Source organism: Temnothorax longispinosus, chromosome 11, assembly GCF_030848805.1.
Source record: "Temnothorax longispinosus isolate EJ_2023e chromosome 11, Tlon_JGU_v1, whole genome shotgun sequence".
Taxonomy (NCBI): domain Eukaryota; kingdom Metazoa; phylum Arthropoda; class Insecta; order Hymenoptera; family Formicidae; genus Temnothorax; species Temnothorax longispinosus.
The window spans coordinates 151,749-173,278 of NC_092368.1; the positions used below are offsets into that span (position 1 = coordinate 151,749).

General features: G+C 42.8%; 1 protein-coding gene and 1 long non-coding RNA gene across 5 annotated transcripts in view; one reads left to right on the forward strand and one right to left on the reverse strand.

Annotated features, from left to right (window-relative positions):
• Positions 1-21,530, reverse strand: part of LOC139821681 (kin of IRRE-like protein 1) — a 347,436-nt gene that overhangs the window by 91,891 nt on the left and 234,015 nt on the right. Inside the window, exon 1 of one of the 4 annotated variants that reach the window (XM_071792915.1) lies at positions 1,780-1,950. The exons of the other annotated variants lie outside the window; for them this stretch is intronic. Coding sequence (XP_071649016.1) covers positions 1,780-1,796 — 17 coding nt within the window. The 5' untranslated portion in view covers positions 1,797-1,950. Of the gene's footprint in view, positions 1-1,779; positions 1,951-21,530 lie in introns of those variants that run through there. 4 annotated transcript variants of the gene reach the window in all.
• LOC139821683 (uncharacterized) overlaps positions 2,016-21,530 on the forward strand; it is a 119,976-nt gene continuing 100,461 nt past the window's right edge. The window contains exons 1-2 of the long non-coding RNA XR_011734314.1: positions 2,016-2,784; positions 2,867-2,959. This is a non-coding gene — a long non-coding RNA (uncharacterized lncRNA). The remainder of the gene's footprint in view (positions 2,785-2,866; positions 2,960-21,530) is intronic.

Genomic DNA, 21,530 nt, shown 5'->3' on the forward strand with positions numbered 1-21,530 from the left:
CCCCCACTACGTCATATTTCCGAAAAGCCGCGCGGCCGGCGTAAACAACAACGTCAACAACGCGTCGCATACCTAACGATCTCGGTGCTATATACAAGACAAGACCCTCTTCTACGAAATATTACATCAAATAAAACGTTATAAGGTAACTGTAAATTCCGAATACTGTATATGCGTCTGTACGTGTACGTGTTTCCTTTCGTATATATGTGCTCTCATATCTCAGATCAATATTAATTTGCGTGTTTTCGTATCTCGACAAATGGATTATCGCGCATCTAATTTTGTCGCGTTTTGTGATCTCATTAGCGTCGCCACGTAATTATAAAATGCGATATTCGTCGCGCGATAAATAGTAATAATTAATAATACATACATAGTAATACCTACGTAATATTACGAGAATTAAATTGACTCGCAAGATGTTAAACTATGGCAAATATCAAAGCATTGGTTTCAAAGTTTTACTTTTTGAAATCAGCTATCGATAGTAAAAATCTTAATATATCCTTAGCTATGTAAAATTAACGTACTAATTTAAAATATTTATTCCCGAGAATAATGATAAAATTCTCCTACAAACGTAAAATAATTTTTGATCGATATCCTCGAAATATAAATACCTACATTATTATAAACTTTTTTACGCGATTAAGTCTGCTAAAATGGATTTCCACATTTGCTATTACAAAAAAAAAACAAATTAAATATTTTTCGCATTTTATTTGATCGTCGTTGATATTTTTGGATGTGAATTTTGGTACGTATCATTCTTCATCGCGATAATCTCTACAATATTGCGTTATCCTCGAAGCGTCGAAGAACCGTACATCTTTCTCGAGAAGACAGCGCAAACCTTTTTATTTTGCAAAACAAAATCTAGTAATGCTTTCAAGAATTTAAATTTGTTCGTGCAGTATCTTTACGGTATATTAGTAAAATACTACTGAAAAAGAAATATATTTATACTTAAATATATTTATTTATAATATTAATCCGATATTAATCCACATTTAATAACGTTACTTTATTTAGTAATATTTTCAAGAATTTTAAATTTATTCGTGCACAGTATCTTTACAACGTGTTAGTAAAATTCTATTTAAGAAATGTACAAAGAGTCAACATTATGTTTTTTTAAAAATCTATATAAGAAAATATTTATTTATAATTTTATCCGATTCGTACATTTAAAAAACTGTCGTAAATGTAAATTATACATTTAGTGAGACTTAATATGGTGGAGAATATAACAGTTAAATTATGTGTATAAAGTCATAAAAATAAATGCATCTAAATGTATCATTTATCGGTAATATGCAGTATATTGCGTTTGCAACAGAAATCACACACGTCAGGACACATTCTTTCTTGGCGGTGAAAGCTAAATTGAATTAATATTGCGCAATGACAGCACTGTATATCGAGCCGTGAACCTAGAAATCAATCTCGGTTTTATTTCTTCGACATGTTTGGCGCAATCTTCGATACAGCCATTACGCGATCAATTGCGCAATAATGCCATTTAAAGACAACAGTTAATTGCGTGAGTTGGATGAGGCGAGGCGAGGCGAGACAGAAAGGAGAGGAGAAAAGCATTTTATCGCGGGTGATAATCATTTCGGTCGGTTTTTACGACAGTTAGACGTTAGTTAGTCGAGCCGCCATATTCCATGTATTTTTCACGTCAATGTTACCTCTCGCCACTCGCCGCGTAGAACGACTCGTCGCGGTCCCCGCGCGAAGGGTAAATAACAACCGAATAAAATGTGTACATACCGTTCGCCGTCCGCCATCCGCCGTCTGCCGTCCCGGGATCTGCCACAGCCGCGAACAAACCGCAAAACAAAACCACGAAAAACACGAGCCACTCGAGCGACTTTACACTACGTCCGCGTCCGCGACCGGCGGCGACCGCGCGAATACCGCGAATGGCCGCGAAACGCCGAAGCCGAAGCCGAAGCCATTACTGCCGTTAGCCGAAGCACTTAGAGCGCGAGGCGCTTCTCGCGCTTGTCGCGCTACTCCAGCTACTCCTCATGTTACGCCGCGCGCGATTGGTCGAGCGCGCGTCACGTAACGTCACGTCATGGCGGTGCTTGTGTCGCGTTTCGCGTGGTAATCGGTAATGCCGGTGATCGCGGTGAGATCATCAAAGTGTTGCGCGCTTGTGTAAGGATCGTCGCTGCGTTATCGTCGAGTAAGATGCGTTGGGTAAGAATCGTCGTCAAGTAATACGCGCGGGCTCGTGTAAAGCGACGGACATTCGGTAACGTCGTGACTCCGGCGCCGTGGCTCCGCTGCTCCGCTCCGGTACCGCGACGCCCGCGCCCGTGACGCCACGGCGCGTCACCACGGCACTCGGATGAAGGAATTCGTCGCGATCTTGAGATCCGAATTCTCGCTTCCTCGAGATCAGGGGCATCAGGGCCGATGTAGTCGGACTCCCGTTGTCGAGAGGAGAACTTTAGAGCGACATGTAGCATGTAGCGCGGGTCGGATGCGGGGTGCCGATCGACGGGATGGTTGAAGGCCGGGTTAGGGGGGAAGGGGGGAGCGACGAGATCGCTCGCGTTCAAGTTGGACGAGAAAAGCTCGGCTGGTATCGTGCGCGAAATCGCAGCGGCACGCGGTGTGTGACTCGGTGACGATTTAAACGTCGCGATAACGCGAGCGGGATCAGTGCTCCGAAAAAGTTGAACGGTTTAACGGTGTCGAAACGGTAGCGCTCGCGAGCGGTTCGCAGCGAAGAGAGTGAGCCGACAAGAATAATTTCTTTACGAGGTAAGACATTTCCCTCTCCCTTCCCTCTTCCTTTTTCTGCGTAAATTATCATGCATTAACGTTAATTGATTGCTGTCCTTAGATGGAGTTGCAGAACGACGTGGTGGCTTCGTTCAACAGGAGGACAGGAAATTCTTCGCCTTGTATCCCGCATGACATAAGACACTCCAGAAAGGTAAGTGCGAAAACTCGAGAAATTCTCCATTACTTTTAATAAGCACGATCGCGCGCTGTAGGTACTTCCCGCGCCTCCTTTCAGCGGTTTCAGCCGAGACACGGATCAATGGAGAATTATAAAAGTTCTGTTTCCAAATCTATAAAAAATGTTTTAGGTATAAAAGCCTTAGGTATAAAAGAACAATTTAATGTCTTGACACACTTTCTCACATTTTTCGTAATATTGGTTTCGATAAATAAGTACTCTCATATCTCCTTCCTCATTGTCCCATTTTATTTTCATATAATTTATAATTGATTAACTCATATATTTAATCTGTACGCGTGCAACCTGACTTCCATCTGCCGTGCGATAATTCAAATTGCAGGCAGCAATAACGAAATCGTTTTACGAACGGGTTAATGTTCTATTAACCCGTTCTATTTCCATTATTTCCATAATGATTTATCGCGCGCGAAGAGGGGAGTTTCAGTGAAAGGAGGGACGGAAATGCGAAACAAAGTGACGCGAGTCAACGTATACGGCGATCGTAGCAGTACGACGCAGTATGTACGTAGTACTGTACGTCACGATCACGATAGCGTCAGCCGCAACTGCCCGAACCCGATATGTCTGATTACGTGTCGTTATTTCTACTAAAATTCGGCCGGGCGGCCGGCCGCGCCGCGCGCTTGTTGAAACCGGAAATATTCGGCAAAACCGAGGCCGAGGCCCGGTCGAGGCGCGACGACGAGAGGCATTTGCCAACGATAGCCGGCGCGGACGTGGGAACACGAATAGCGACTGCCCGGGGAAGCGCGCCTCGTGCCTCGTGCCTCCTGACGAACACGGTTACGCTGCAGACACATCGCAAGAGAACAATCCGCGGTGACTTCGGCGAGGACGACGCGCCTCTAAATTTTAAATGTAACCACCGGAAATTACGTCCGCGTCTCGTAATCTCGTTTTCGTTTTTATTTTATTTTATTTTTTATTTTTTGCACCGGCCGAATAAAGCTAAAAAACTTGATTACTCTATATTGTAAATATTACTTTTTGCGGACCGAGCACTTTCTGCCTCTCTCACAAAGCGGCGACAGGCCACAGCGAAAACGCGCCTCTTTGACTTGAAATTGGTATAAATACACCCCCATGCATAGTGAAATATGCGTATGCGTCGACGTCGCAAATATTGTTATATCGAGATGAATGGGCGTAATGTTATTAATAGCCGGCATGTCGATAAGATAATACACGACCGTTTGTTTTTACAGAGCGTGGAAAGGCTAAGGATAATTAATTCGTCAAAATATTAAACTTAATTCTAGCTGTACAAACACGCAACAAAATCTCTCTAGGGAGAGAGCACAGCGTGGTCAAGTTTGTTATGCAATAATCTGAGCTTATAAGCGGAACGTTTTATCACTTTCGTTAATTACTTCCGTTTGCCTTCGTTATCTACGAAGCCGTTTAGAGAATTATGAATAAAAATATTCAAACGGGAATATATTGGGTTATGAGAAGTGAAAAAGATTTAAATTATTGACAATCAATTTGAAAATATCTGAATGGCAACAGTTTGGCAACAGAGCGAAATTTCCGCGGACGTGCTACGCGTCAATTCATCATAGAATTTATTTTCCGCTGACAGTACTAGCGAGAGGTTAACGATTGTAACCACTTTTGATGAATTTGAGTGATAGAAACAATATTACAAACGCGGAAAATGCACTTTGTTTGGTTATCGCGTTTTCCGGTGCGATTACCGCGTGATGAAATCATGAGGCTTTCGCCATAAATACTCGCGATAGGATTTGCTGGCGCGCTCGTTCCGACGTGCGAATTGTTTCCGCAATTCATTCCGGTAATAACGTGTTATTCGCGGCAAACACGTGGAATGTATTTTCGACGTGCGAGATTCCATTCCATACAATTAGTCGCTTGATTTTCTTCAGGGGCTTATCGGAGCCTGAAATCGAACCCGCTATCATCAATATAGTCGACGTTTCCACGTTGCCGCACCTCTGCTCTCGCGAGTGAAAAATCGTCCCATCTTGGAGCAAACCCGGGCGAGGAAAAGTTCGTAAACTCGGTACGCGCCTTTCTACCCTCGACGAATCAAAGGAGACTCGAGAAGGGCGAAGGACGAAGGACGAAGGACTGCAATGACGATACTCGAGAAATATGCGATCGCACCGCGTCTTTTCCTTTGACACGCGCCTCGATAAGAGCCCGCGCGATTATTCCGCGGTCGAGAAATCTTCTCGGGAGATTGTTTCTCATATTACACACCTTCACCGACTCGCTCAAAGGATATACCATTTTCGCTACTCGCTCTCGTTCCGTTTTCCCGGCGCACTTGCACACGCGAGTGTGAAATTAAGCCTGTAGCGAGTACGCGAATTTGTCTTGCCGAAGCGATACTTAACGAAAACATTTAATCGCGGCATTCGCTTGCATTCGCGTGACCATTCTAATCGGGCGATTTCTACTTTCTACCCAGGTTTTCCTTCAGCGGGACGCGGGATTATACGCTGAGTGCATTATACGCTGGATTATACGAGTAGCGACGAAATAATCGCGCTCGAAGGAAAGCGTTTGCGTTTCGTGCCTGTGTCGCATCGAGTCTGTAAATTCTTTTGGCTCTACGATTGTGCGTAATGCATAACGCCGCGCCGTAATGCATAACGTGGCCTCTAAGCAGTCTAAGCCCGTGTTTCGCTTGCTTTTCATCTCGCTTGAAATTCATCCGCAACAATCGTCGACTAGTGCACGCAGTCTGTTCTCGACGACCGGACCTTTGAAGAGTTCCCCAGTACTCTTTATGGCCCCGGTAATGCTTGTCCTTAGCGGCGCGCGAGGCCGGCCCCGATAATTTCGGCTCGATAACAAAATTCAATATTTCTGTGGTAATAGCCGTACAGGCGCACAGTGGCGATGGTAATGCGGCGCAGTTCGCCCGCACAAGTCCCGTGTTAATATTTAGGGTTACTACTCGTGAGCACGCTACGGTGAGTGCATCACGCACTTTCGTGCAACCCCGTTGACGTTTTTTCGAGCTCCTATAGGTTTCGGCTGAAATTATCGAGCCTACAGAGAGAACGGTAGATCACTTTGAAGCGAGTCTAAATACGCGTGTCGATAGCATTAGTTCCACAGTTTAGAAATCTTAATTGATGAAATTTTATTAGCTTCAGCGTGATGCTCTTCAAAGCGCTTTGCAATAGCGATGTTTATTACTTTGCAAAAAAAAATAATAATAATAATAACGCGTGATATTTTACTCGAAAGTGGTAGGCATTGCAAAAGTCAGACTTCTGTTAGAGACCCGAGCAATTAACAGCGGCCTCGCGTTTAAATTCGACGACCTCGTCGAAAACTATGGGCGCGTTAATACATCACTTTTTTAACGGCGTTTCCTGGCATGTCGTGGTGCTTTGTTTTCACAGCTAAACATTGTTATGCAGATAGGACCAGACGGCATTGTTGTTTGGCTGAATCTCCGTGCGTAACCACGGAGCCATTCTCATGATAATTTTTGGAGATTATTTTTCGTAATTTCTCACGGAATACGTTCAACATCCTCTTTTCTCCTCCGGTTCTGGGAATAGAGAGCGCGATCGCCAGCGGTATTTCCTTTAATTTTCTTCTCCCGCGCACTATCTCATCGCGCGTTTCAGCTAAATAAACCCGCCCACCTATATCGCGGAACATGTACATTCCAGTAACCGAATGTTACTACGAGTTGAAGTTTACGACGGGTACTATAATTACCTTTGTTTGCCAAGTTTTCTCCGACTATGGCGACGATCTTTGATCAACGTTAAGTAATGAGCACACAGTAAATTGTTCCGAAAACATCTCTAATCTTTATCCCTCCTTTACCTGCCTCTCATCGCCTTCTCTCCTCCGCTTTCGTTTTATTCTAGCAACATCCTTTGAAAGTCTTGAAGCCTTGTCGTAGGTCTAAAGGACCGAAATTACTTGCTAGGCAGGCAATATAACGGAAAGTCGTGTTAGTATATCAGGACCTATTTGCACGCGAGAGGAAGAAAAGGATAGCACAGGCCAATTCACTTAAATTGCGTTCCTCCAATCCGATCTGCGTTACAGCCGCGCTCGAATTTCACCTTCCGCGTCATTTCTTCGCGCTGAAGCTTCGTGCACGGTCGCCATGAATACCCGGTCGGATTAAATTTGCTGTTGCTAAACGCGGGATGAAAGCGTAATTACATGCACGTCACAAAAACACGGCGTTACGTGGTGACACAGCGGCCATTGTAACGCCGTAATGCCGTAACGTCGTACTGCGCGACACTCATTATTCCAAATTGATGATTAATTATATGTGTAATTATAATAATAATAATAATGATAATGGCAATGGTAGTAATAACGAGGATGCGCCGAGCGATGCTAGAGGAGACGTTGTTTATGACGATTGTAAATTATCGTTCACGAAGGCGTCGTTAGCCGGGGGGGGGGGAGGAGAGAAAGAATGAATGCCGCGTTCGCGCGTAGCGATGACACCGCGCGAATGTGACAATCATACATACATATATGCACGGTACATATAAACGTCTTTACACCTCGCCTTCTCATATACGGATGTATCCGGTTGGTGAACGTCGAAGAGAGGTTACTCGAGAAATGACAATGTAACAAAAGTGCGTGTGTTTCCTCTCGAAATGGGAGTACGTATGTTAGCCATTGCGTCCAATAGTAGCACAACTAGAACGTCTAAGCCGCGATAACTGGAATACTCCGTCCCATGCCATGTATGCGCATCCTCGATGAGCAGCGAAACACAATTACGTCCTATCAGCGTTCATTGAATTTCATCCTATTATAGCAAGGTGATTTATAGAATTACGGAGTGCACGGCGCACGACTGCATTTATGAGAGGAAGTCGCGTTGCCTCACCCTCACACTTTACGTCAAAACGTGCGCACGTGACATTTTGTATAAACCTTGTGGAAATTTATTGCACAAAGTAAATCCAGAAACGGCACGAAACACTGTGAGAATGGCAGGGAAAAAAACTTATTGGGCCGTACAAAGAGGCACGCTCATCGCACGCATGTCACATTGTCGCGTGCGGCTCGGAACGAGGTTTTTTTCGGTTTAAAAGATTAAAATGGGGGGGGGGGGGATTATCTCGCGCGCAATATAACGAAGACGACGGTTAGTCAAATGTCGTCACGCGCGACACACACGCGAGCGTGGACGTGGATTCGCGTGGATTCGCGTGCCTTTATTTACATGCAAATGTAAAAAATGGCAGCCGCACCGCCCGGCGCGGCGCGTTCTTGCGCGGAAAGAAAAGCGGAGGAACGGAAGAGAAATAGAGGAGAAAAGATTATTTGATCCAGTCGCGCGATAAAAACAGACAAGCGAAACGTAACGGGGAGACCGGTAACGGAAATCAATAATGCGAGTTGAACGGACGCGTTGGTAGGATTCGGTGTCGATTCGGCTCTAATTATCCGCATTGGTGAGATGACGAAGAAACTGCGTCCAGAAAGTAGGTTAGCAAGCATTTATTTATCTCTTACGTCGGATGCAACGGGTTCGATAGTTCTTGGTTCTACGGATAAACGAGATCGCTATCGTTGAAACATTACGCGATTATATAAACGACAATGAAAAGTTCACAATCGGCGAACGTTCGTTTTACGCTATTAGCCAAATTGGCGCCCCAAGCCCATTCACGGTGGTGAATCACGTCGCTACGAACGGACGATGAATTAATTTCGCCGTGCGCGCGTATCGGAGTTGATTTTCAGCGGCGGAAACACGCCGTTTTGGAAGCGAATTTCGCCGCTGTCAATTCCGAAAGACAGTTTCTGCCCAATGTACATCGATGTGCTTCCCAATCTCTCTTCCCCGCCCCTGAAATCGAGTCTGCGCAACCGATAACAACTACTGTTGTATCGCGGTGCCTATGCTTGCACTTTGCCGATTGACGTTCCAACTTTCCCGATTGTCGACGAGATGATAAACCAATCCCCTCGTGGACCAATTGTGCGCCAGTTGGCCGGGGCAGACGGTTCAATATGATTCGATACGTTACAGGCGATTCTAATGATAACTTGTAGTCCAATGCAGCGTGAGCGAAAGTTCAATTTCAGCGTCCTCGATCACCGGAGGTGACCTTATCGCGCGTTCTACAATACGCGGACATCTGCCAATGAGACGGCGAGATGAAATCCAAACGTAAAGTTACCTTAAAAAGCTGCTGAGGTCCTTTCTCATGCATTTAAAGATATTAAAGCAATCTAGCCTAAGTTACAATATGTCATTTTTAAAGAAAGTTGCTACAACAATCTGTTTCTTCGTATCTGTAGAGAACTTGAAGCGTTATTAGATTATTGTACAAGTTTATCGGTTAATTCATAATTTGACATTCGTTCGAGTTTATTCGAAACGAACGAACAAAGAGAAAGGACATGATCAGTCTTCCAATTTTCAATGTCGATTTTCTCGAGAATAATGTATGACGTAAAAAAAAAAAAATAATTTCGCATTATCGACTTATTTTTCTATGTAGCATCATTATATACCTATAGACTTTGGTTATATATCATCATTCGTAAATTACGCGCGGAATATTCCACATATAAACCTAGTCGGTCGGGTTGCAACCAATATACTTCATCTCCTGCTCCTCAGCCATATTTCTCCCTCTGTCTCCCCGCGTTCCATCTTCGTCATTCCTACTCTATCAGCTGACACTCACCGGCTACGATTTGGGGCTCTCCGTTGCCCTCTATGTTATCCTTTCTATCTCGATCTCCCGTCCGCGTTCTCATTCGGCTATCCCCCTCGCACTCTCTGATTTAGGTCGTAGCCGGCCCGCTAACTGATTGAGGGTGATTGACGCTCTGGCTGAATACCGGACAAGCCCAGAACCCATTATTTACTGCTCGGCCCTGTACAACGTTATAATTGCCGGCAGCTATTCCACCCTCGCTTTCTCCCCATTTTCTCTCGTCCTTCCTCTCCGTCTCTCGTCGGTGCCATGAGCTGGTCAAGCGAACGAGTCGGCTTATCGACTCGCGCTCATTGGAACCGATTTCGAAGCCCGATCCTTTGCCGCGATCATGGAAATGTACGTTTCGATGAAGCGTTTATCGCGCGAACTTAATGACACTAGTGATTACTGATAAAGGCACTCGCAAATTGGTGGTAACAATTGCCCCGCTTGCCATTTATCAAGCGAAAAACAAAGTTACGCTCCCGTCGAAATCAATTATCAATTCGAATCACGATACCACGTGCTACAACCGCGACAATACGAGACAAGTTTTTCTATATAGCATATCGATATTTAAAAGTCTGTGGTAGCAGTGTAAAGTAGAGCGTAATTTAACGCAAATGCTTGCCACTATACGCATTTGCTTGCCGAAAGATAAATTGGATTTCTGTGTCACACGATGAGATCTCGTTTCTCAGAATTAGAGAGAACCCGCGGTCAGATATTGGTCCCGGTGAAAGTGGCCTCGCGCAACAGACGTCACGTCCGGCATACAGTTTGTCCCAAGAAGCCACCTTCTTGGGACAATCCTGGGATCGATCCTGACGGGGTTAAGTAACCTGATGGTGGTCCTTGCAAGAAATATACTCGCGCCGTGGACTCGGGCACGAATCACGTTCATGGCTGGCCATCCCCCATCGCGGTTCCTGTCATCTTAATCCCTCGGATCCTTTTTACACGGCTTTCTCATTCGCATCTTCTGTGTACCCGAGCCCTTGTGGACTTTGGAGCTCGGGACGCGTTGGGACCGCCTTCCCTCTTATCCACTTGAATTACGGCGAGGCACGTCTGCTCCTAGTAGGTCCTGCTGGGGACTGGACATCTCGTTTATGTTTCACGAGAAGGCAAAATTCGCCGAATGATCGGGTCGTAAAAAAATATAACAGACCGCAAGGCTAAACTTCATTTTTATTCATGCAAAAAATCTCATTTTCTTTATCACGTATCATATTTGAAAATAAAATATTAGCAAAAGGGCTTGGCATAAAATGTATAGATAGTTCCTTGAGATAAACTTGATGAATTAATAATAATATCAGAATGACTGTGTATCTTGTTATTTGTTATTTTGATATCTGTCGAAAGAAAAATATAAAGAGAGAGTATTTAGTTTACGATAAGTTCTAAAAGTATTTGTCATAAAGTCTGTGGAAATAATTAAAATTTAAGAAAAAAATTTACAATTGCAACAATCTTAAAATAAAATTATTTTTATAGATTTTGTGACAAAAATTCTAAATAGCTTTTTATTATCGACACAAGAATGAACGTAAAATAATCTTGATGGATTTATTTTAATTAATAACAATTGATTTTTTTTACGATAAAATGGAATCTCTACGCGATTGATCGTAATTTGTAAATTCGCTCTTATGTGCAAGCGCTACTCGTTTTCGTTGAAAGGTTTCACGACAGATTTCCCGAAAGTTGCTCCACCTCCTAAACACATGAAGTTCGCCTCCAAATCGAGGGAGCGGTTAGTTGAATTCGACGATGGTCGACTTTTGCGATCAACGTGGGCTACTGAGAATATGTTCGTGTGACATCACGTACAACGAAGATGGTGTTGCAATCAGGTCAGCCCGATCAGTCAGTTGATAAAAGATTCGAAGGATAGGTTTTGTCCCAATCAGATACCATGTTCACACGTAACTTGAGCCGGACATAGCTGGGCGACCGTGTCGAGCACGTTTCTATGAAGACTAACTATGAGTTCTTCCGATTATATGATTCACCAGACTTTCGCTGTAGAAATCATTGTGAAACCAAGTCCCTCATCGTTTGAAGATCGAGATTATCGTTATCACATCTGACATTGTCTTTGTTATCATGTTAAAAATTTCTTGCGGTATTTCTTCACTTTCAGCTTAAATAATAATTTGTTTTCATCATTACCTTCTTAAGCTGTGAACTGATGGATGTTAACTTTGTTTCGAGTTACTTTTTCCCATTTCAACAAAGAAGTTTTTAAATTACTGTAGAAAATGACATCTTAATAACTAAATCTTGAGATTAAAGCATGAAACTATGAAATCAAGTTCGATATCTTGGATATTCAGAAGTAAATTTCTTTTAAAATAGGTATGTATCTCGTTTATAGCGCAGGAATGCTCCTTCCTGTTGGAAAAATAATTCTCTGATATTTTTTTTTAAATGCGCGCTTTATAAATTTAAAACTCGTTAAAACACCGTTGATATAAAATATTGATTAAGCAGCTGCCTTTTTCCTCTTCATTTTACCATTTCTTCTCTTTTTTGTGCTTTCTTTCTTCGAGTCCTCGTCTCGTTAAGGTACGACCTGCGAGCTTGATAGAAGCTAACATCTCTCAAAGGATAGCTAGAAAGGATCGCTAATAGATGAGACGGTTTACTATTATAATGAAATTGCTACGAGTAACCGTGGGTGTGGCCCATCATCCAATTACAAGATAATTGTTTGTAATTATTTAATATAGATCTGTGATATAGGAAATAAGTCAAGCATACACATCGACTCTCAACTTCGTCAAGCTAACAATAAAATGATGGGACTTTGATCCACGTGTCCGTTAAACATTCCTCAAGTTCGAATCGAATTCTTGATCACGTAGCCGAGTATCGCAACATCTTACCGTTAATCTTATTGCCCCGTTACGTAAGTTTCGTAAATTTTGCTTATCTTGCCAGGTCTGGTACTGACTTGAAACTCGAATGTCGACTGCGAGAGATAGCACAGAATTGTTCGGTCCTTTAAGCGAGCTGCATGTGCACGGCGGCGGTTGGAAGTTGCTGGATGCTTCCGAAACGTCGGGGCCAAGGGATAGCCGCAGTTTCTGTTTTGATGCGTCAAGAAGAGCGGGCCGGAATTGTGCTTTAGGTTGCGCCAAAGTTGAATCTCCGCAATGCCCGTTGCTTCAAAGTACCGAGTACTATGTAGACATGTAGAGATAGGGTCTCGATCGAAAATTACATTTTACACGGAAGCTACGCTCAACTGCAACATGCGCGCGCCATTGCTTTCATATATTTTATATGAAAGACGCATTAATTGGTATGCTTGAATAGCGTTATGTGATTATATATATATATATATATTTCTTTGAATTTTTCGAATTTTAAATGCGAACAAAATCGTACCATTTTTAAAGCAAATTTAGTTGACGTAAATCTTAGAAACGAGGACAAAGTGATTAGCAAGTAGCATTAAGCTTTATTAAAATCTAATGGCAATGCAACGCGGTTTGAAAAGTAAAACATTGTTATATATCAATTCATACTGTTATCCTGATCTTTAATCGCAAAGTTCAGCATTAATCTGTAAATCTATCTCTCTCTCTCTTTCTCTCTCTCTCTCTCCTCTCTCTCCTCTCTCTCTCCTCTCTCTCCTCTCTCTCTCCTCCCCTCTCTCACAGATAATTTCTTCGCTCGAGAACAATGTCGTCGGTATTCTAGCTTCGCTCACGAGACAAAGATACTCGACAAAGATGCGAAGTAGAATCCCGCGTTAAGGAAGCAAAAGAGGAAAGTTTCCAAAGTTTCGAGCAGTTTCCAGTATTTGCTGCCATGTTTCAGCGTACTCGTTTCACGGACGCTTGTTCCTGTTTGCAGAGTTATAAATTGAGTGTGTTTAGCTAGATGGAGAATGATATTTTTCCGCAGCGTCGAACGTCTTGGTTTCCTCGCGGGGCGAGTGAGATTATACGCTTTCGAGAAAGATTGAGTCTTTTTGCGCGTATATGTATATGCGTTTGCGTATTGCTATGATATCTCTAGCTTTGATTATAATGCTTCTCTCCGTTTGACTAACGTGCCGCAAAGTTAACGCGCGCGATTTCTACGATTTGTAAAAAAGAAATTTTCTCTTTTTCCTATATTTTAGTTCTTGCAATATATTTATAATGGTTCACATCGAGTTTGCAAGAAATGTTGAAATTTCGTTTCGATATTGCGCTGTGAATCAATATTGCGTCATAGCCGGATATAACAGCCATAATATAGAGGTAGATTGAATCGCTATTAAATCTCTTTCCTGCGGATATTTTTGAAGAAAACTATGAGAGGTTTTATATCATTTAATTTTCGTCAACTTTTAATACATGATATAATTAAGAAAAAGCATTTTTATTTTTTCATCCAATTTTTACTGCTGCCTTTTCGTATCTTTATATTCTAATAAAATTTGAATATACTTTATCGGAGAAATGAGATAAAAATAATTGTATATTGAAGCATAGGAAGTGCTCGTTACATTCCGACCATCGTTATGTACTTAATATTTGCTCGGGAGATAGTACGTTTTCAATGCGCCAAGTTTTACTTGAATTCTACAAAGTGACCAGTTAATTAAAATGCGGGTATTTCATTGGATTCTGCTTTATATTTCAACGTAATTATGGCCACCGACCGTTTTCATCGCGAGATAGACTTGAAAATGTCGAAACGCGCGTATACGCGCCAGTATAATATACGTGTATATTCGTGTATATTACATTATTGCGCGATCTTATTACACGCGCGCTCTCTTTACAAATACGAAAACGCAGTGCATGAACATGGTTCGTCGACGAGAAATCGTTTTCATTCTACAAGTCGAGCGTCCTCGTGTCCTAAATCATTTAGCAGCGTGTCTGTGGTTGAGCTGCGGTTGCGTTATATTCCGGAGGGGAAGGGTTTCCTATCGCCCAAGGCGTGCGGTAGGAAGAGACGCGCCGCGAGGACGGGAGCTGTATTTCAAGAAATCAATGTGACATACGGGTGCACAGTTCATCGCTGAGAGATCACCTCGTCCTCGTGAGAGTTGAGAGAGCTCGAGAGATGAGGTCGCAACCCATTCTCGACCTCCGGAGACCAGAGAGAACAAACCTTATTATGCGTCTCTGTTTCTCCCCTTCTCTCTCTCTCTCTCTCTCTCTCTCTCTCTCTCTCTCTCTCTCTCTCTCTTTTTCTCTGTGAGATTCTCCGTTTCGCGTGAATCCTGCAAAGTGGCGAGGATGCCGTCAACCGAATAACCAGACCATAAACCACCGTCGTGGCGGCCGGTTTGCGCTGGCGGGGGTCCCGTTTACGTCACCCGTAAACCGGGCGTCCTGCCGGATTTCGACGAGCAAACACACTCTGTGGCTACGGCGCCTCGTAAAGCCAACGAATCCACGGAGCTGACGCACCGTTTTCCGCGGACGACGCTCCTCGGGGACGAGGTAGCTCGTACGTTCCCGGCGAGACCCGACCCTACCGCTATCCACCCCCTGCGGAAAGATCCTGCGGAGCGGTCGAGCGTTTTTCTCCTTGGAAATCGCGCCGAATTGCCATCGGCAAGAGATAAATGCGCTATATTCGCGACAGATAAATATTTAATGCGTCCACAGCCCGTGGAGATGATAACGTCTCTAAATCCGTTGGTACGCGGATCCGATGCCCCTTTTCCTCCCCCTCCCCTTCCCCTTTCCTGCGCTGGAAGACGTGGGAGAAATTAAGCGGGAATATTTGCCCTGTAGGATTACGTCTGAATGACGAGATTTTCCACGATACGGATACACGGCAGATTATGTCGAGTTAAGGAGCGTGCTGACGCTTCGTTCCGCGGATCGGTATCCAGGGACGTAGCGCCGCTGCGGATTTGACCTTTCCGTGCGCGCCGGTCGGACCATCGCATTCTTCGCTCGTAGCTAAGAACTGCGCTCCACTCCGGTTTTATCTGGCTCGACCTCTCCGCAGACTATTCCGCCAAGGTTTTCTCTAGCCTTCTCTACTAAGCCGCGTACATGATTGCGAGAGCGCGCATTTGCGAAATTGCCATGGCAAACGCTGGCGACGCCGTATGTAAGCTGGATTACGACAAAGCACGCCTGAGCTGATCAGTTTTTCGTCTGGGAACGGAATGTCCCGCTGTAATCCTAGGTATGCGTCACGTTAACGGATGATATATCAACATAATCTTGAATGCGCGTTGTCACAGTATGTCGAAGCATAAAATATTCGTGTAACCCGAGGTTGAGATTCTACAGAGATACAAGAAACTCGTACATAGAAGAATCGCAGATTAATGGCTCGTTCATTAATTGCTATGGATTAAATTAACTCCAAATTTTTTCCTTTCGTGGAAATACAGTTATGTATATTTCTTTTGAATCCCCCCTCAAGAACTCAGATCCGAGTTATTGTGAATAAATTTTGAACGCGAATTTTACATTTCGTTTGTGAAGGATTTCGCGCATTTATAGAAGCTTCTTCACTCATTCAATCGCCTCGATATGGAAAATGCGACTTGCGTATTTTACGGGAGATCGAATCTTGAACTTCGAGAGGTTCATGTGCGCATTTTGCACCAATAATCGAGATTTCGCTAAATAACCGTTCGGCGTCGACGGCGCGACATAAAAATTTCCGAGACGCACGATTAATGATTTCCGTGAAAATCGGTCGTACGTAACGTAAAACGCGTATATATAATAACGCGACGCCACAGCGTCACGAGGTTCTTATTGCTATTCGCGGTTCACACAGAAGGAAGCGGTAAATTCTTTCCTCGAGACGCCGTCGTCAACGCGTTCAACCGATTCAGTGCGCCGCGCCGTCGACACGCGACGTTGCTCCGTGCACCTAAGAGCGCCATTATCACGTCTTGCTGGCTGAAGTAGCGAGCGACAAGGTCGCTCATGTATGCCTAAGTGCGCGACGTTATTGCGTGTCATTACGCATAACAATACGGTCTCCTAATGCCGCTGGCAATTTGTAACGTTGGCCCGATCCGCCCGATATGACGACGAAAACTTGAGTCACATTTCAGAAATGTTTCGATTAGCGTGGTTTTAAAAAATTACCATTTTACAAGATTCATAAATCGAATAAATTAATTTCCGAATATTACCAAGAAAAATAGGAAATGTGTTCGTTTTAATCAAAGGAAACAGCATATCATTTTTCGTCCAGTTAGCATTTCCGCTTTAAAAGTAACGATATGGCGGGAAGCAGATATCAGATACTCGTGACAGATCAGATCCCTCACTTGTTGGAAATTTTAGGGGAGTTTCTTCAAGATAACACTCGTTCGGCAGAACATTTTTGATGACGAGTTGTCTCGTCGTATATATCGATAGAGGTATACATATTTCAATGTACAATATTATACTAGATCGTAGGAAACTTGATCGGTTCAGTGCAACGTTGTGCTAAACACATAAATTTTTTTATTATCGTAATCTTCGAAACGAGAAAACGAGATCAGTTGTGTCTTACAAAACAGTATAAATTTAATACATAATAAATAAGATTCAATATTTTGTGGATGGAGAAGCCGCGTTTAAAATCACCCTTCGGAGATGAATCCGGGAAAGAATTATCGCTCGATAGGATAAGAAAATGAATGCGCTTAAGTAAGATACTCGGCTGAAACGTATGTGGGTTAATTCTGCGTGATGCGTAAAGTCTGCTGGTGACGTAAGCGGATTAAGGCCTTAAAGGGGGAGTAAAGTTGAGAATTTACGGACATTTACGTCCCGCAAAATCCAGCCTTCTACGGCTTGGGTCCGATCTACGACCCAGGGCAGATATGTGGCCGAGCAAGACAAAATAAAGCCGCCTTTCTCGTGTAAGATTATGCGACGGGTAGGTATTTTGCATAAGGAATATTACCATGATCGATCTAATTTTAACCATGGTAAAAATCATGAGAAGAGAAACGCGCTTACTGACTATAGGTATACTAAGAATAACATTGAAAATGTCTTTAATACTGCTCGAAATAATTAGGTCGTTTCTTCAATCATCCCACACACACACACACACACACACACACACACATTTCACTTAATAAATATTAAAATACCATTTATTTTAAAAATTTCTCTCGACATTCAAATTTGAAGCTGAAATAGTTACGCATTACGCATATTTATATAAATGCAGCATTTCGAGTCATTCACTAATTTAATCGATAATTACTGTAATCTACGAATTATTCATGGCAGTGATACCTTAATTGCTTCAGTATATTCCGCGATTGCTTATCGATAACGTTAATCCTCAGAAATATTGATTGTATCTTCGATGATTCTCTATATGATTGGGAAGTAACCCAATTATGATGATATCGCTGCGGGAGTTCCGTTTGCAAGGATGAGCGGGAGTGTCAATCTCATTTCGGAAACTTCGTACCCCGGTTGATATCGGCAGATGCGGCATGGCATCGGCGAGAAATTGATTGATTAGAAAACTTCCCTCTGTGTTAATATTTGTAAGCAATATCGCCGCCTACGAACCTCTCGGAAACTCATTACCGCGTTGGGGCTCATTTTCATCAAAGTAATCCGCGATATGTCGAATTTGCTCATTAGCTAGTTTATTTATTACCCTGGAATAAAATTATCCTTTTGGCATCCTAATTTTTTCATGTTAAATTACAGCTTGGATCATCGGTTAGAAATGTATTTCAGAAATAAATTAAAAATTAAAATCAGGATTGTTCGCGAGAAGGGCCATGTCGGTTCTGATTGTTTGGCGAATGAAATATATGTCCTAGAAATATTGTAGGATGATGAGATATTTAGAGGCAACCACGGAAAGAGTACGGAAGAGTCAACGAACTCTACAATGTACACGTATATCGAGCGCGCCAAAAAAATTCATGCACCGTTCTCTCTTCCCGTAACAAGTAACCCATCACCGGAGAATAACGAATCGCTGGATCGGTATACGTCTTCTTTATTTACGAGGGAAAATTCTCTGCAGCGCGCGTGAACGCTCCAGCGTCGTGTTCCGCAACAACCGTCCAATTAAATGCCGTCCGAAGGAAAGGATTAGCAAGGCGTGAATAACGCGGAGTGGTCCGTCGTGGAAAAGCCGCGGCGTTTTACAATACAACGGTGGCGCGGATGGAGGGGTGGACGAAGGAACGAGCGGCCATTAAATCAGTGTGCATCGATTACGTTTATTGTGCCCGCCCGCGCCGGTAAGCGTGCCCGCCGGAAATGCGGAAAGAAACACTCGAGCGAACGCTCGTTCTCCATTACTTGCCGGACTGGAATCGCCGCTTATTGTTACAATGCAGCAATGGGGGAGAAACCAGTTCGCCGAAGTCGCGCGCGATAAACCTCCTCCTTCGCCCATAATTTCGAATTCTTTCCACGCGAGACCTCGCCGGTGTTTTACGACGTTTTCTCGAGCGTCTTACTAATAGCCGACTAATTCGTTTTTCGCTGTATATTCTCGCGACCATTGTTCCTACCTTTTTCTTTGCCTGGCGTGCGTGCGGAGGAAGGAAAAACGAGAACTTTCTAAGAAAGTGGCAACGCGCGAGTTCTCGCGATGCTTTATTTCGCGCTTTTACCACCCTTCCGCCGCTAATCTTCCGTCTTCTGCTTTCTTTCCTTTTTTCATTTCGCCCTCTCTCTTTCTCTTTCTCTCTCTCTCTCTCTTCTTGGTATTAATATAACTTTGTTTTCACACATATTCTTTTACTTTCTCTTTTCATCTGCTTATCAGGTGTATATACGAAGATGCTGGTTTTCTCTCGTTTTGACTTTTTCCATCTATTTTTCACTATCTTGCTAGATACTCTTTCGCCTTCATCCCTGCGCTTTCCTCTTTGCTTCGTGTTTGCCTCGGCGTTGCATGTTCTACCTATCTCATTATCTCAGAAACGACTTGATTGCGTACTCGTATGTTATACTTACCACCATATACGCAGACACCATATGCGATATATATAATCACACATTTTAAACATTCATACACGGATTTCCAAGTTTTATATATATATATTTGTTTTTCACGAGGTGACGCCGTGTTTTGTAGCGTGAATATTCTGTATTAAGTACATTTCGGTGAATTATATTTATCGTTTGATTTTAAATAAGCCATATTTGGGCCAAATTAAATTATACGTCAACGTATATGATTTTAAAAAATTTTTTCAAAGCAAATTAAAAATAAACAAAAAATTTTTATATGCGTTCTGTTGATAAATATAACGAATATACACATTCCAGATGAATCCCGACATTTCTGCACCGTGTAAAGTCATTATCAATCATTGCCGAGCATAATCACCGTTTTATTCGCGACCACATATAGGAGTCCGCGCGGTCGGCAAAAAGTCTCCCGATATTTCTTTTCCCTCCCTTTTTTCCCGTTAATTTTTTCACCGTCTCGTTGCAGTAACGACGGTGCAACTGGCGTTTAATTGCGAAACGTTTCAGCCATAATGCGAAACGATGAATCAACGCAGCTCGCGGACTCTATCCTGTTTAATTACAAAATATCCACACCTACTGGCTCTTTGCCTGTCTACGCCTCCATCTGGTCTCCGCGTCGCTACAGGATCGCGTTATTTTTCTTCGCTCGAACGTATCCGGCCTGTCATTTCTCCCTCTTGCAGAATTTTTGCTGTTCGAACTCAGCAATAAACCCGCTAAACGCGGCAAACAAGAGCGTGCAAAAATTAATATATCGCAATTTGCGCAGTTCGTCCGTTGATTTCCGCGTTTGATAATGCGGATGCAAATGTACGACGACCATGACGTTATTCCTCGACGATAACGATTATAATTACCGTTTATCATTATGAATTACGAAAAATTATGATACAAAAAGTAAAAAGTCGAACAGAGTGTCGATGCGCAACGAGTGTTGTAATCATTAGTTAATAATCTAATCGATATTGTTCATCGTCGACTTTATATTAATTTAATGCGTTTTTATATTTCAATAAAAATGAGTTTTGTGCAGTTCAAAGCTGAGCTATTAAGTTAGCAATTTTTTCGTATGTATTTTTATAATAGGTACCAATATTCGTAAATGCACCGCACGTTTATAATAGTACCGCCGGATGTTGGTAACTTGCGGATTCTCAGTGTACAAGCTTCCGCTGTCGGCGTAAAGTTTCTATTACTGCTTTCCACGATGAAACTTTGTTGCTCAAATTCGAAATGACAAAGTAGTGCCGTGCACACGGTGACGCGGCGATTTATCGGACGCCTCGGATACAATACAAGCACTGTAAAAAGTTTTCATCGTACATATAAAACGTATACATAAAGGCGTCCAAGGCTGTCCAAAAAGAACGAAAGTTAAACTATAAAATTTAAAAAAGGCTATATATAAATATAGTAAAAAATTATATATATATATATATATATATATATATATATATATATACACTTAAGAAAGCTTTTTCAAAATTCTTGGCGAAGTAATATATTATATTTTTGCACAATACAGATCGCGTGTACGTGAAAGAGGCTTTTATTTGTGGTTTTCGGCGACTTTTATGCAAAACAATCGCGACGCAAAGCCATTCCGCGAAATAGAAATTGCCTTTCTGCAGAGCACTCTCGTGCCGTGAAATTGTTTGCACGTAAAGAATGAAACTTAAATGATTCCTTTCTGGCTCTTCGCGGATATTTGCGTTGTGCTCGATTTAAATGCGATTTCTCAAGGGGAATCGGACAGGGATATACAGCTGTAAATTAAAATATTTAATATTCCACTCGGAAAACGTCGATTGCGAGTGAATGTAGGCGTTGATCGCGACGTTAAAATTTTTACACCCATTCGGCACTATCGATGACTAAGGG